The following is a 15834-nucleotide window of genomic DNA, read 5'->3' on the forward strand; positions in this document are numbered from 1 at the left end:
ATTCCCTAATTTTTAAAAGGCAAGTATATAGGTTGCAGCCAAACACTAATACGAATATTGAGATTTCAAGAATTAAAATGTATACATACCTTGGATCAAGAAGACTCTTCAAAAATTGGAAAAGCAAATGTTCATCCTGACAAGCAAAGGTGGGAGAGAAAAGTGAATACAGCACTTCATTTAGGATTCAACTGTTCTTAATATTTTAACAGATAAAAGATTAGTTTTTTTTGTTCACTCTACATATGACTTCCCTACAAATTTAGTGTTTTTCTTAATCCATTCAATCGTGTCCAATTCTCGGAGACTGCCTGGAAAGTCCCTGCAGTTTTCTTGGCAATATTTTTTCCAAAGTGGTTTGCCATTGCCTGCTTCCTAGGGCTGAGAGAGAGTGACTGGCCCAAGGTCACCCAGCTGGCTTTGTGCCTAAGGTGGGACTAGAACTCACAGTCTCCCAGTTTCTAGCCTGGTGCCTTAACCACTATGCCAAACTGGCTCTCAAAGTTAGTATACTAGGTCTATTATGAATATGAATGACAATACATTTAGGAGTTATAGAATAGAATATTCCAAAGCATTAAATCCATTTAGTATTTCTGTGTAATTGGCTAAAGATAATAAAATTTCTAAATTCAAAAACAACTGCTTCGATAAGCACATTACATTATCCAACATCCTCAAGCTATTTTAAATTGGCACAAACAGCAGGTATATGGCAGTGTAACTCAAACTTCCTATTACAGCCACCTGTCTGCCACCAAACACCTGAATACTGCTGGGGATTCTGGAACATATGATAGACTATCTTCTCAACTGATGTTCAGCCTCTCACTGTGTGTGTCCTATACAACATGTTTAATCTTCCTTAAAGATTCCTTATTGCATCAGAATAAAACAGACCATTTTAATGCAAGTTGATTGCTACTGCCAATTTTCTTGCTGGAGGAACACCAATAAACTCCTATCTATCGGTGCATTTTTTTAAAAAAACATTCTTTTTAATAAATCAAGGGCAAACTTCTTTTAAATATCTTCCTGCAAAATTCCAAATACAAAATTTTGTTGCTGAGAATTTTTTTTTAAAAGCAGCATGTACTTAGATACTAACAATTCTGCAAAATTAGGTTTGTTGCTATCCTCTGTGACAATTCTCCTCAGAAATTATGTGTACCAACCCCATGTAGAGCCAGTTAACTGACCAATCTGTATTATTTTAACTTATCCTTGAATTTTATTATTTGACTGTGTTGCTGACATGTTCTCTCTCGCATTGATTGCCATTTTTGTGTCACAGATGTTTAGTTGCTTAATAAAGCTTTACCTGTAGGTTCTGAATTATTTGTTCAATCTGCTCACTGAAGTGAATAGAAATAAGATCTGCGGCTTTAAAAGGACTCACTGATATCAGCTCCTAAGCAAAAGAAAAAAAATGTCCTGACAGATCCATGAATGCAGGGTTGAACATATACAACTTTAATTCAATTTCTGGTATTTCAGAATTAATTCTGTATTCTATTTCAAATGTTTCTTTAAAAAAAACAGTAAGGTGAGGTGATAAAGGACATAGATAAATATCTCTGTGATTCTGTTTTTTTCTTCACCGAAGAATAAAGGTTGCCTGAGGATACCAAATTCTCTATTCTGAATTTCAGTAAGATTCTCATTGCCCCCTGTGTAGGCACACCTTCAAGCAGTTTCTTCTAGCTTTACACTAAATAAGTATTCTGTAGGAAAGTGTTTTCAAAACACATGGCATTTACCACAATGTTTTCATACACATTTTTATATTAAATTTCAATGAAAGACTATAATCTAATTAAGATAAAAGCACCGGATGTATAATTGGTTAGGGTTTTTATTTTATGCACCTCCTCGCAACTTCCTATCAGCTTCCAACAACCAAAGCCAGTGGGGGAAACGGCAGGAAGTTGCAAGTCCCAGGCAGCTCACAAGCAGGCCGGCAGGCAAGCAAGTGGCTGCTGCTGGGTGGGAGAGGGAGTGAGGGGGTGCGTGGGTGGCCGGGGAGGTGCGGCACAAGCAGAACTGGGCTCAGGGTGGCTACTGCTGGGTGGGGGAGGGTGCACAAGGGTGTGTGAGTGGCGGGGAAGGCACAGCGCAAGTGCAGCAAGGCTCAGGGAGGGTGCGTGAGGGTGTGCTAGTGGCAGGGTAGGCGAGGCGCAAGCACGAGGGTTGGGGTGGGTGCGTGAGGGTGCGTGAATGGTGGGCAGGTGTGGTGTGAGCATGGCGGGTCTGGGGTAGCTGCTGCCAGGTGGGAGAGGGTGCCCGAGGGTGTGTGAATGGCAGGGGAGGTGGGGCACTAGCATGGCAGGGCTTGGGGTGACTGGTGCCAGGTGGGAAAGGGAGTGTGCGCAGGTGGGGAAGGCTTACCCAGGCAACTTGCAACCTTCCCTGTCAGCTTTCCCACTGACTTTGCTTGTGGGAAGCTGGCAGCGAAGGACACAAATTGCGATCACATGACTGTGGGATGCTGCAACCATCGTTAAGTGCGAGCCAGTTTCCAAGCGCCCAGATTGTAATCACGTGATCACAGGGTGCTGGGACAGCCAGAAGTTTGAGGACCGGTTATAACCACCACTTCTTCAGCGCTACAGTAACTTCAAATGGTTGCTGAATGAGCAGTCATTAACCAAGGACTACCTGAACACTGATACATTCAAACCAAGTGTGATTGTTTATCCAACATGACATAATATTCTTACAGTTTGCACTGATCTGTAAACTGGCCATTCAGCTTTTGGGACATTAAACACAGTTATTAAGGCTGGACAAATGAAAACACCGGTAACCATATTTTTTCTATGCCTTCATAACAACACTAATTGTGGAGATTGAGGAGACCACTCTGAATACTCCTTCAGAGGATGAAGAACAACAGAGGATGACAAACCATGGTTTTTCACAGTGAATCTTGCTAATTCCGTTAAGAACAGTCTTGTTCATCTGTGGATATTTGATTACCAGTGCCTTTAAACTATTCTCCACAGTGAAAGACCCGAAGAACCAAAGTGTCTGATTCACTTTCTGCCAGTTTATGCATCAAGTTTTCTATCCTCAGAACTAATTATTCTTAATCAGATTCATTCCATTTATACACAAAATTAATTTAAATATTAGAAATACGGTCTTGTTCTGTTTGTTGTTTTTCACTTATGTTAATCTATTAGGATACTCCAGCTACATTACTGTACCGCATACAGAACTTATTATTTTCATCTTATTTAAGACATACCTCAATATGTTTCATAGTTTTCTGCCACACAGACTGTTTTTCTTCTGTGCTATACCCAGGAATGGAGAGAATATTGTGGATATAGGAGAAAACTTCTTCCTTTAAGAAATATATGGGAAAAGTAGAAATAAATAAATAAATAAATAAATAAATAAATAAATAAATAAATAAATAAATAAATAAATGAAACATTCTAATTAAAAGATCCTCCATATATTATATGCTGAAACTTTATAATAAAGCAACAGGGCACTGAAAATGTATAATTAATGTGTCATTTTAGCATATTAAAAAAATATTCTTCAACATTAAGTTCATCCCCAAACATATACAAAAACTGCTGAAAAATGAAATAGTTTTCATCTGAATTTTCTTCTGTAATTTGTATCATTACCTTTCTCAATGGATCATGCAAGTAGCAATCAATTATCCTATCATAGTGATGTTCCCGTTCATACATAAATTCACAGATTTGGTAGCTGAAATAAAAGAATTAAAGCCAAGTGCTTTTTAGACATAAACATCCTGAAAAAAAGAACAGCTTCATAAAACATGTCCTGTTTTTCCTATCTTAATATTTGACAATACTAGACAACCTGTGACCCATTGGGTCATTTCAGAGGTATTTCCTTACCTAAACAGAGAAACAGTATGACCATGGGTAGGCAAAGCAGCAGTGGGAGCGGGAGCAAATTCCAGCTTCCTGCCGGCTTCCCCATTGACTTTTCTCGTGGGAAGCTGGCAGGGAGTGTTGGAAATGATATCACATAACTGCGGCTGACCACTTTTCCATAAGTTCCATCAAATTCAGTGAAATCCACTGCTGAATATTTATCTTGCTTATTTAAAACATTTTTATCATTCATGCTAATTTTTACAGAATTCCTGGAATGGCTTAATCCATACACACCCTTTTAAATAAAAATGCTTTGATTTCTGCCTTTTTCAGCTCCTCTGACTGAAAAAAGTTGTTGTTTACAGTAGAGCAATTGAAAAACATGAAGGCTAAAACATTAATTTTTCATTTTTAATATTTCTGTTTTCTTAATCATTGTTATAAATATGTAGTATATGCCCTTAAATGCCATTCCCTTTCTCTCTGACACACAAACTTACTTGTGTTGTAAATTGTGTTTGTATTTTGCCCTTGAATTTGGCTTGGTGTGATGTGCAGATACCTCTGCTGCAGGGGGGGGAAGCAGAGGAAGTCCCAGGTAAGGAGCGCAGGGGTGCCACAGGGGGGTGGGGGAGGCCACGTGCGAGTTAGTGGGAGGGTGATGCAGTGCATGCAGGGAAAGAGGGCATAGGTGCATGTGAGCACGGGAAGGCTGGTAAGGAAGGTGCTGAAGGTGCTGGTGGGTGTGTGGGTGTGTGCAAGTGCAGGGAGGCCCAGGAAGGAGGGCACTGGTGGGTGCATGTTTGCATGTGTGGGAGCGCAGGAAGGCCAGGGAAAGAGGATGCAGGGCACATGAGAGCACAGAGAGGCCCAGAAAGAAGGGTGATGCTGGGTGTAGGTGTTTGTGCAAGTGCAGGGAGGCCTGCGAAGGAGGCCATGGAGTACATGCGTGTGTGGGAGTGCAGGAAGGCCGGGGAAGAAGGTATGACCTTCCCTGCTGACTTCCTCATTGACTTTCCTTGTGGGAAGTTGGCAGGGAGTGTAGGAAATGATGTTCACGTAACCGCAGCAACGCAACAACACAATGGCGCTGAAGCAGACACAACTTAGCCAAACTTTAACCCCATGGGAGTAATGGGTCCCAGATTTTGGACGAATTCCATAAATTAGCCCGTTTGAGGTATGTTGGTTTAAAAACTGTTGCCCTATGATGCACCATTTCTCCCAATTGAAGGTTACAAACAATCAGACATGTTTTAGTAGTGTATAGATTCTTTATTAGACAGAAGAGAGCCAGTTTGGTGTAGTTTTTAAGATACTAGGCTAGAAACTGGGAGACCGTGAGTTCTAGTCCCACCTTAGGCACAGCCTTGACCTTGGGCATAGGTGACCTTGGGCCAGTCTCTTAGTCCTAGGAAGTAGGCAATGGCAAACCACTTCTGAAATCTTGTCAAGAAAACTGCAGGAACTTGTCCAGGCAGTCGCCAGGAATCAGTACTGACTTGAAGGCACAAATAATAATATTCGGCATACTAATAAATAGATTAGCTTGAGCTGTGTCAGCAATTTTTAATGTCATACTTGATAAACTTTATTGCCTGTCATTTTTTAAAATCAGAAATTTATCTTGTGAGACAACAAAGCCTTCTAAATCAGTGACATCTAACATGAGAGAGAAAGGGAAGGAGGGGGACTCACACATGCTTCCTCTATCTAATCTAAGCTGTCTCACATATGGAGCTGCTGCTCCTATCTTTCCCTACCCAGTTCTTTTAGAATTTAACTACAGTATGTGTGTTCTACCTGCCTGATCCTCTGCTGGGAATATCAGTTAATTATCTTTGTGACCTAAAGGAGCTTGGTTACTTAACACTAGAGAAAATTAGAGAGAGTTCAACTAGTGCTAGAGCTTTATTACACTAATTACATGCAGAATTTGAATCTGTGTAAAGTATTTATACCCTGTTTTTAAATTTAAAATTAACAACACTCAAGACAGGCATATTTAAAGCAACACTAATACCACATCTATGAAAAGGAAAAAAAGTAGGAGGCAGACCTGAAAATCAGTCATATCCAAAGAGAAGAACAACAAATCTTTTAGATTAGCAGCTCAAATCCCTCCTAAAATGGAAGTATCTTTATACAGCAGCTAATCGTCATCAGCACCACCACTGAGGAAACAGTTTCACAGCATACCCATAATCTCTGATAATCCATCGATAATCTAAGGCACTAGCAATATAGACATCTGATCAAATCCTTAAGGTAAAATAAATTAAAACTAAAAAAGACTGCAGGACTGAGATGGGACAGCATCTTTTGTGAGATATCTAACAGAAATGTGGGTGCAACAGAGCTAATCATTGATACTGTTGGCCTAGAAACCATGCAATCTATATCATGACTGGTCAGTAACACTGAAGAGCAGGAAATGTATTTTAAAATGCTGTAAATCTCAATTTATGAAGCCATGACCATTTGCTTCTCCCCTTACGCACTGACACACCTAGTCATAGCACTGCCCCATGTCTTTTTAAACTAAGAGTCATGAATCATAGATGAATGTCTGAATGTGGCCACTCAGCCTATTCTCTTCCTTGATCCCTTTTTCTCAATTCCATCCTTAAGTGATCTGAGGTGGTGAAAGAGAATTTGTAAATCTTTTAGAATTATCCATGATCCAGTACAGTTATCCACAATGTAATCTGCACTTCATCTAAGATAAAAGATAAAAAGATTGTCAAATCACACACGCAGAACAGTGTACTATGTCATGTCTTTATTAAATATACTGAGCCAACATGCACTGTGTTCGTTGGAAAAAGGATATGAGGGTTTAGATTTAGTAACTGATGGCATTTTTTCAGCAGCAATGACTTCAACCAAACATTTCCTATACGTCTTCATCAATCCTATATAATAGTTTGGAGGCATTTTTTTTAAACAAAGATAGACAATGTTGGTTCAGTATGTTTGATAAAGACATGACATAATGCACTGTTTTTTGCACTGTTTGCTCAACCAGAATATGAATTAATAGGATTTAGATGAAGCTCAGATCACACTGGAGTACTGCAGGATTAAAAATAGTTTTAAAATGTCCACAAACTTCCTCTCATCACGGTATGTCTCTCTACAGAATGAAATGCATTTTGACCTTAACAGCTAGAATTTGTATTTCCAAACAGTGGAGAAGGATCTTTTTTTTTAAATAATACATTTTGGGAGAGCTTTTACTTTAATCTAATGATATTCTGTACTTGATAAGATGCACATGCTTTCCTAGAGGCTGTCTAATGCCATCTAATAATGTAATCAGTATCTTCAGAACTGCCAACTTCTAGTGGATTCTGCCTCTCATTAACATCTAAAAGATGATGTCCCTATGGAAGCAGGCTTTCACTATTTCAGCTTCCTGTCTCTGATATAGCATCTTCCCAGAGATCAGGCTGTCCCAAAGGACAGGGTTTGGTTTCTGTAAAGCCATTAAAACTTGGCAATTTCAACAAGCCTTTGGTATATGAAGGATGAAATGGACCACTCCTTTAGGGGAATGATTGTTTGGTTAAGTGTTATGCCTGGTGCTAAGGATTTTGATTGTTGTTGTTGTTATTTTTCTTTATTATGGTTATTGTACAATTTTTAACCTAATTACTGAATGAGGTACATAAGCTGCTCAGTCAGCTGTGACTAGAACAGTATATAAGCCTTAAAAAATAAATACAAGACAAATAGATATAGAAATAATCATTCCTCCCCTTTTGCTTTCCTAACTTGAATTGCCTGAAACTCCAAAGCAGAGATTTTATAAAAGTTTGTTTAGCATAATTAAAGCATTGCTTCAATGAGATTTGGGTTTTTTAATGGGCAAAAGAGTTACAAATGCTCTTTAAGTTCAGTGATCATGGAAATATATGGCCAGATTACCAATGGAATTCCAGGACCTTAGTGAGGACAGTAGGATATTTCAGGCTTAAGAGCAGTTTTATTCTACAGTTTATATTTATTTTGGGGATAACTTAAAGAGTTAGCTATTTTTTACATAAACATTATTCATTAATTTTATTTATAAGTTAGTTTATACAATATAATTAAAGTACCATATGTGTACCATGTAAAAATATTAACAATGACTTTAAATAGCATTGTTAAATGGATAAAGGCAAATTAACAAAATAGCCCTTGCTAGCCTATACCAGTGAAATCCTATGGAAAGGATACTTGGAAAGAAGACCAACTTCTTTGTGAATAAAGAGCTGAACCCAAGACATGTTCTGGTTTATATTAAGCTTTTTACTGTTGTAAAAATGCACCTGGATAGGGAGTTAATCAGTCAAACTTGTTCAGATATTTTGAACAAGTCTACAGCATAAATGCTGCTATGATTTCCCAGCAGCCCGATAACAGAATCAAATAGTTATAAAAACAAATCTTAAAGCTAACAGACTGAGACCAGTTCGACATGTTTCAACATCTGGAGAAGTAGGATGTAGGTCAAGTTGTAATCACCAGAAATTTAATCTCATGGCCACAATTCTATACAATATAGTGTGCTAAGTACTGAGGTGCAGCTGCAGTGACAAGGCAATGAGGATGAACACAGATTTCACAGCTGAAAGCAGTTGCCAAGCAACTGCCTCATGTATTTTTTTTTCCTTCTAGTTCTATCTTCTGCAGATAAAGGATTTCAGCCTCAGTCTGGATGAAGCTAAAGAAGCAAAAGGATCCATCCCCACAAAAAAAAAGAAATTATAAGAAGGGTAATATCAGATATTTATTTATTTATATTTATATTTGAAATTTAGAAATTTAGTCACCGCCCATCTCACTCATCTTCACAGAGGCTTACATACACCTTCTAAAAAGCCAAAGATCCAAGATTCTCTTGGTTAAAATCCTGACATAAAAATTAGATAGCTCTCAAATCATACATATACTACTGTTCATTAATATAAGAATATAACTGTAAATATATAAAAAAAGTGACTTGAGAAGTAGTTAAAACAGGCAGACATCGATTTATTGACCAGGTCTAAAACATGCTCTTCTAACCAATGTGAGGGTTACAGAACACCTTCAGATGACATGATGATATCAGGAGATAAACAGGACTAATACTTTCAGCTTTTTAAAGGAATATAAAGGGTGGGAACAGGAGTGGAAGACAAAACATCTCATTTCTACCTTTAAATCCCCCCCGCAAACTGTGAACATGCCCCCAAGAGGCTTCTAACTCTTATTCTTATTCTTAATTCTGAGAAAAAAGAAAAAAAATTCTTCCACAAATAAGTCATTTTACTGCCAAATGTTGGTGGTACAATCCTGGTTAACGCCACACTTGGCTTTTGATGTAAGATCGAAGCAACCTTATGCTTATTAACATTAATATTTTGGAAATCATAGTTAATATTAACTTTTTTTCCTTTATTTTTAAAGGTTTAAATTATCAAAATTATCAGAGCATTAATAAACTCCAGTCAACATTGTATAAATACTACTGTACCCAATAATACAATGTATTATGTGTGTGTTAAAATAATACTATTTGTGTTTTTTAATAATACAATAAAATGTTTTTTAAAAAATCCTGGCCCTAGGGATGGATGTAAAGGAGTAAAATGAATCAGAAAAGGTACACAGAAACTTACAATTCAGCTTTTTCTGCCATCTGAATGAGTCTGCTCTCTTCAAACTGCACTATGCCTCCAGCCTGAAGCAATTCTAAAAGAACCTATTAGCACAATATAATTATACATACTGTGTTAAAATCCTTCAGAGACCTCACAACATTTGTCCTGTACAATCAAAGATTATGCCTATATATGAACAGGCTTCAGACATCAAGGGATAAACTACGTTCTGCCAAGCTTTGCTTGTTCATTGTAATATATATTTACATAAGATAAGATTTAGTTTTGGAATTTCTCAGCTACTGCCTGTGGACAACATATCTATAATTTTTTGATTCTTAGATCCGTATCTTGATCAGATATGAAACCATGAAAGGAAGCTATAATTTTGGAGGAGTTGATTAAACATCTTTGCTTTTTTTGTTCCCAAGCATGATCAGGGTATTTATCTGCTTCTTATAATATCATGTAAGATTTTCCTCCCAACCACATTCTGCACTCATATATAGACTGTCACAATCTCACTTCCATGCTTCAGCCCTCTATTCCTCTTACAATTGCATGTCTCTCCTTCTTCTGAACTTCAATTGAATAATCAAGTCTAGAAAGAGAGTAATTGAGCCCTAAACTCCCTATCTTTCTGATATAATGCAGCACTTTTCTCTCCACTAGAGGAGATTTGGCATCTTCAAGCTGAAGTGAAAATCACACTATATACAAAGAAATATACACCTCTTGATAATGTAACCTACTTGTCTGCAATAAACTCTCTTAGTATTAACTGTGACAGTAGCAACCTAACTATGGAAAATCATATCATAATGCAACACCAGACTATGTTATCCTGGGCTGTATTTGATCATACTGAATATTTGTAGTTTTGGTGTGAAGTGTCTGAACTGCTACAATTCATGTTGTGATTCTGAAAACTGTTAATACGCCTTCATGAAATACTGTATATGAGCTGTTGGTAGTTTTCTAGCTGCTGATTATTTCTCAGTGTGGAGTTCCAGTTTTAGCATTTCTGCTCTATAGTATCATCATTTTTAGTAATGACCTTTTTTCCTTAACCATGAATCATTTTCACAGCATGAATTATTACCCTAAGGATTCATACCTGCTGTCTTTCAGAGTGTCGTGAATCATCATCAGGACTGCAGAGAAATTCAAGGACCTGGGCAAAAAAGAACCCATATTTCTGCTCCATTTCTCAAGCACACTATCACATCTTAGAAATTTATCTACTGTATCATTTCTAGGTAAAGAAAAGGACATAGAGATCACAATAACATTTTGGAATAGGAGTCCAGTTTCCAAAACACCTTAATGCTGTGAAGTGCAAATTCAGCATCAAGAAATCAATACATGTTATTTACTCTTTCTAAGCATTCCTAGTTCTCTCACATATCCTTTGTAAAATCATTGCCTTCAAATCTTTGTAATTTATCTCAAAATTTCTGAAACAGTATATAGAGGAATTACAAACTAGATGCCATCACACTCAGTGCAATTGTTTTATAATTTAATGTAGAAGATCTTACTCATTTTAGAATAAAAATTCCATTCCATCCCAATTACAGTTCTCCATGTTACCTGGTCAAATAGCATCCTATTCACAAACAATGTGTTGTTTGGCTTAGCAAGCTGTTGTGCAAGGAAAGTAAAGAGGCATCCAACTTGTGATGGGGTAAAATCAGAGTTCTCCACCATAACCTAGAAGGGAGCAAAACAGATAAATGTATTAATCTCAATTTATTAGGCTAGTACATACCTTCACCTGAGATGCAGAGAACAGCAAAACTCAAAACACAGTATTTAGTAGTTAGCAGATAAAGTGGGTACAAAAAAGTAATTTAAAAATTTCAGAACTTAATTACTGTGTCTTCCCAGATCCACCAAGCCAAAATTTCTAAAGGGAAATTTTAATTTGTGTAAGGTTTCTAAGGAGATGTTCACCCAAAGCTTATCACTGTAAGCAGATATAGCTGCATCACTGAAAAGAAGCAGTGTTATTCTATCTTGCAGGTCACAGAGACATTGTTCTGAACTTATCAGTGGGATAGCACTGGGTATTGCTTGAACTATCTACAAAACAATTCAACAGCCGACCATAAATAATTGAACAGTGGGAAGAGGTAGACAGGAGATGGAAGTGAATAAATAGGGGAGGAAATATAATTTTTTCTCACTAAGGAGCAACCAAGCATTTTATCTTTTGAAGCACAACATTTCTTCAACTCATTTACAACAAATCGAAATTTGCTGTAATACACATATACACATGTTTCTTATACCTATTCCTTTATTATGCAGAATATATTTTGATATTATATGCATTTTACATTTCACAAACATTATTATTACTTATACAATGTTATAGAATTTAATAATATATTTCATAAATACCACACTAAATCTTCTAATTATGTTTTTGTATATCAATTTCTAATCGTTAACATAACAGCAATGTGGATGTAATCATGTGGAATGGTCATTATTTATCATACCTAGAGATATGGATATAATGAACAATTTGCATTCTACATGGTAACCAGCATGCTATGGCAAAAACAATACAGTAAATAGATATCTATAGCTGCAGTAAGGTCAGCAGTGTTTTTTAAGATTATAGATGTTAAATAGCTGTATCCTGGAGAGAGGAGAAATAATGTGAACAAGAGAATTTTGGGTTACATGAACATAAAGGTGGGAAAAAATAGCATACAATACGAACAATAGATTATTTGCTAGAAATTGAATCTTACTGCAACAGTCGGCCTGGGATGGTCGACAACCTTACCATTTCCATCAAGTGGTTCTGCAATGTCACCAAAATATGCACACATGCACACACAGGCATACAATCTGGTTAAAATTTGAAGAAACACAAAAGCTAAGACAATGTAGTTTGGGGGACATTGAACAAGATAGGCCTTTTAACTGAAATATTATTGTAATGCCACCATGAGGACACACCTGCAATCTTTTCACTTCTTCTAACATACATTTATTTTTATTTTACATTTTAACAATTTTCTCTCCAGTGGTATCATCATTTTTTTTATTATTATTAGATTTATATCCCACCTTTATTTTGTGTAACTCAAGGTAGAGTACATAATGTTCCTGCTTCCTATTTTTCCCACAACAACCCTGTGACGTGAGTTGGGCTGAGAGAGAATAACTGGTCCAAAGTCACCCAGCTGGCTTTCATGCCTAAGGGAGGACTAGAACTCATGGTCTCTGTTTTCTAGTCCAGTACCTCAACCCCTACACCAAACTGGTTCTCATCATAATTTTTTTTAGAAGCATTTTGCCCATATTTTTAAAGAAACAGACAAATGGGTAGCATTCTTGTAGACTAGGGAGAAAAGGTACTGTCACAACAATTCTGAATAAAATTTCACTCGTCCTTGCTATCTGACTGAAGTTAAAAACAACCTTCCCTCGTGCATACGTTTTTCACTTATTGGGAAACAAAAGATTTAACAACAAAAAAAGGAAGTGTTTACATTTATAAAGAAAATACATTCTTTCTATTGACTGACATTGAGGAGTATTATCAGTTGTAAGATCTTTGGAAATGCTACAGAGAAAGAGGGGGCAGATGAGAGAACATAAAGATCCAGAAGGATTCTTTTGTGGAATGATATTGGAAGCCAAAATAAAAATACAGTTTTTCAAGAGAAAACAAAGAATGGAGAGAAGAGGATCAAGAACTCATCCAATTATGTCCTATACTGAAAGGGGAAGCCAAGGAGAAAGAGTGCCGCTGAATGAAACTTTAGAATAATTTGTAACAACCTCTCCTTTTTCTTCATGTTTGTGTGTAACTTAAAATTATTTGTTCCATTTCCCTGTTAGACCCTCTTGGTCTTCAATACATCAATTTTCAATCCACTTTCCTCATTGTATCATAAAGTCTATTTAGCACTCACTGCAAAGCTATTCAGGTTCTGAGCCAACAGCACCACTTTTTCATCCCTCCCATTAGCATTTAAATGTTATAATAATATAGATTTATTGGGGAAACAGTTTATTTAACTATCCAAATCACACCTGAAAATGGCTTCTCAATTACCCATCAATGGAGGGAAGCATAACTAAAAAAGAAACGGGATCGTATCACACAATACTTCTGTCACTCCATTTTCATTGACTTTCTGAATAATTATTTACTTATTCAAAATAATTATGTCTACATTTTAAGGAGCAAAACCTTGAAATGCTTACGTTATATTTTCATAAGGGATAAGGAAAACCATATGTAGTTGTGGAACCAACAAGTAAACCAACTCAGACTAGAAGAGGTGTAAAGTATTTTGACTGGAAACGTGGAAATGTGCACCCTCACTGTACCTGATGTCAGCTCCTTAAAAGGGTCTCACCTTTTCCTGGGTTGTGCAGATTCTGAAAAATTATATTTACTAACTTTATATCCCACCTATCATTCATGAGCTCAAGGTGACATACAGTACATACAGTAGTTCGTCATTATTCAATTTTTCTCCACAGCTGCCCTGTCAGTGATATGGTTGATAAGAGTTTGAAGTCAAGCGGGAAAAGGCATGGCTGTTTTATGGAGATGCCATCTGGAACAGTTAGGGTCAACCAGATCGGAGGCAATACTGCACATTTGTAAGAATAAAGTATTAATAAGCATAGTCTGTTCATGTTTTCATCAACCAAAAGTATACTTTATTGAAAAGAAATAATGAGGTAACAATGAATAAATAAGATGTAGAAAATGTTTTTTACTTCAGTACTTCAAAGTAAAGATGAGCAAGCAAGTCCACCTAAGTACTTCTTACTAGTAAGTAAGCTACAGTACATAACAGATAAATTGTATCTTGGTATTGTAATTGGAACTGGTTTTTAAATGTTTTTGGAGTTTAGCTGTCTGGAATCCAATAGCATGGGGTGCTGAATACATACCTACATACATTTACTAGGGCTGTGTAAAGCATGTAAACAATTGTTCTGCAAAGTGCCGTGGTGTGAACAAAGCACTTTCTTTGAAGCAGTACAGCAGCCATTTCCTCTGGAAATCTCAGTGTTGTTACTTCCAGAGGACATAGCTGTTTTAATGCTTTGGTGCTCAAATTGTGCAGTCCTGTTACCCATTTCCTTAAAAAGTGTTCTGAATGATGCTAGGGTTAAAATAGAAGATTACATACAGGTAGTCCTTGACTTGCGACCACAATTGGGACCAGAACTTTGGTTGCTAAGCAATGCAATCATTAAGTGAGATATCACATGACTGTGCCCGATTTTGCGACCCTTTTATCATGGTTGTTAAATGAATCACCATGGTCATTAAGCAAATCACATGGTTGTTAAGCGAATCTGGTTTCCCTGATTGATTTTGCTTGTTGGAAGCTGGCTGGGAAGGTCGCAAATGATGATAACATGATCTGGGACGCTGCAACCATTGTAAATACTTGCTGGTTGCCAAGTGCCCAAAATTTGATCATGTGATCACAGGGGACACTGCAATGGTCGTAAGTGTCAGGACTGGTCGTAAGTCACTTCTTCCAGCGCCATTGTAACTTCCAATGGTGGCTAAATGAATAGTCGTAAGTTGAGGACTACCTGTAGTCCAAAGGTCATCCATATTTCACTATGTTCACCATTAAAACAAAAGAAATTTACCTTGAGTAATATGTCCACAATTCTCTGTTGATACTCCACAACTTGCTTGTCATTCTTAAAATCTTCAAACGTCTTTATCAGAAAACAACATTGGAAGGAAAAAAAAAAGCAAAATTGCCATAAAATGGAACATAAAAGACAAAGATGCAGCAGCACAACAAACCTTTTTTTAATACACCATAGCATTCAAAATAAAAACTTGGCTTAAGAAGCCATGATATACATAAATTTTGTGAAGAAGCTACAGTTATGTCTGAATCAGGGGCAACAATGGATGGCCTCCAACTAAGAAAGAACTTATAAGCCAAGTTGATATGAACTCATATATTGGGTTGCATAGAAACCATTCAACACTGTTTGGTAACTATTAACAAGAGCAACTGGTTAACTCTTGCTTTTTCATTTTCCATTCAATCCAAAGGGTTGCATACAATCTTATAGCCAAAGTATGTTTGTCAAAGTTATTGCAAAGCTACTCATGAAGAAGAGTGGGACCCACTGTATATGTGAGCCTGCCCCCAAGGTAGGTTTCAAAGGCATTATTTATAGATTTTCAGCAGCTATATTGAGGTTAGAAAAGAGCAGATTTGGGTGGCTGATTCAGACTTAACTGTAGTTTCTTCCCAAAATGTATGTATATCATAGCTTCTTCCCGTGTATTTTATGGGAGAAATCTGTATCTT

General features: G+C 36.9%; 1 protein-coding gene across 1 annotated transcript in view; it reads right to left on the reverse strand.

Moving 5' to 3' along the window:
• VPS8 (VPS8 subunit of CORVET complex) overlaps positions 1 to 15834 on the reverse strand; it is a 98374-nt gene that overhangs the window by 40338 nt on the left and 42202 nt on the right. Inside the window, exons 27-34 of the mRNA XM_063306859.1 lie at positions 15152 to 15223; positions 11093 to 11212; positions 10617 to 10673; positions 9518 to 9600; positions 3645 to 3729; positions 3251 to 3349; positions 1322 to 1411; positions 90 to 136 (exon numbers count right to left, since the gene is read on the reverse strand). Of these exons, the coding sequence (XP_063162929.1) occupies positions 90 to 136; positions 1322 to 1411; positions 3251 to 3349; positions 3645 to 3729; positions 9518 to 9600; positions 10617 to 10673; positions 11093 to 11212; positions 15152 to 15223 (653 nt within the window). The remainder of the gene's footprint in view (positions 1 to 89; positions 137 to 1321; positions 1412 to 3250; positions 3350 to 3644; positions 3730 to 9517; positions 9601 to 10616; positions 10674 to 11092; positions 11213 to 15151; positions 15224 to 15834) is intronic.

This window comes from Candoia aspera, chromosome 6, assembly GCF_035149785.1.
Source record: "Candoia aspera isolate rCanAsp1 chromosome 6, rCanAsp1.hap2, whole genome shotgun sequence".
Lineage (NCBI taxonomy): Eukaryota > Metazoa > Chordata > Lepidosauria > Squamata > Boidae > Candoia > Candoia aspera.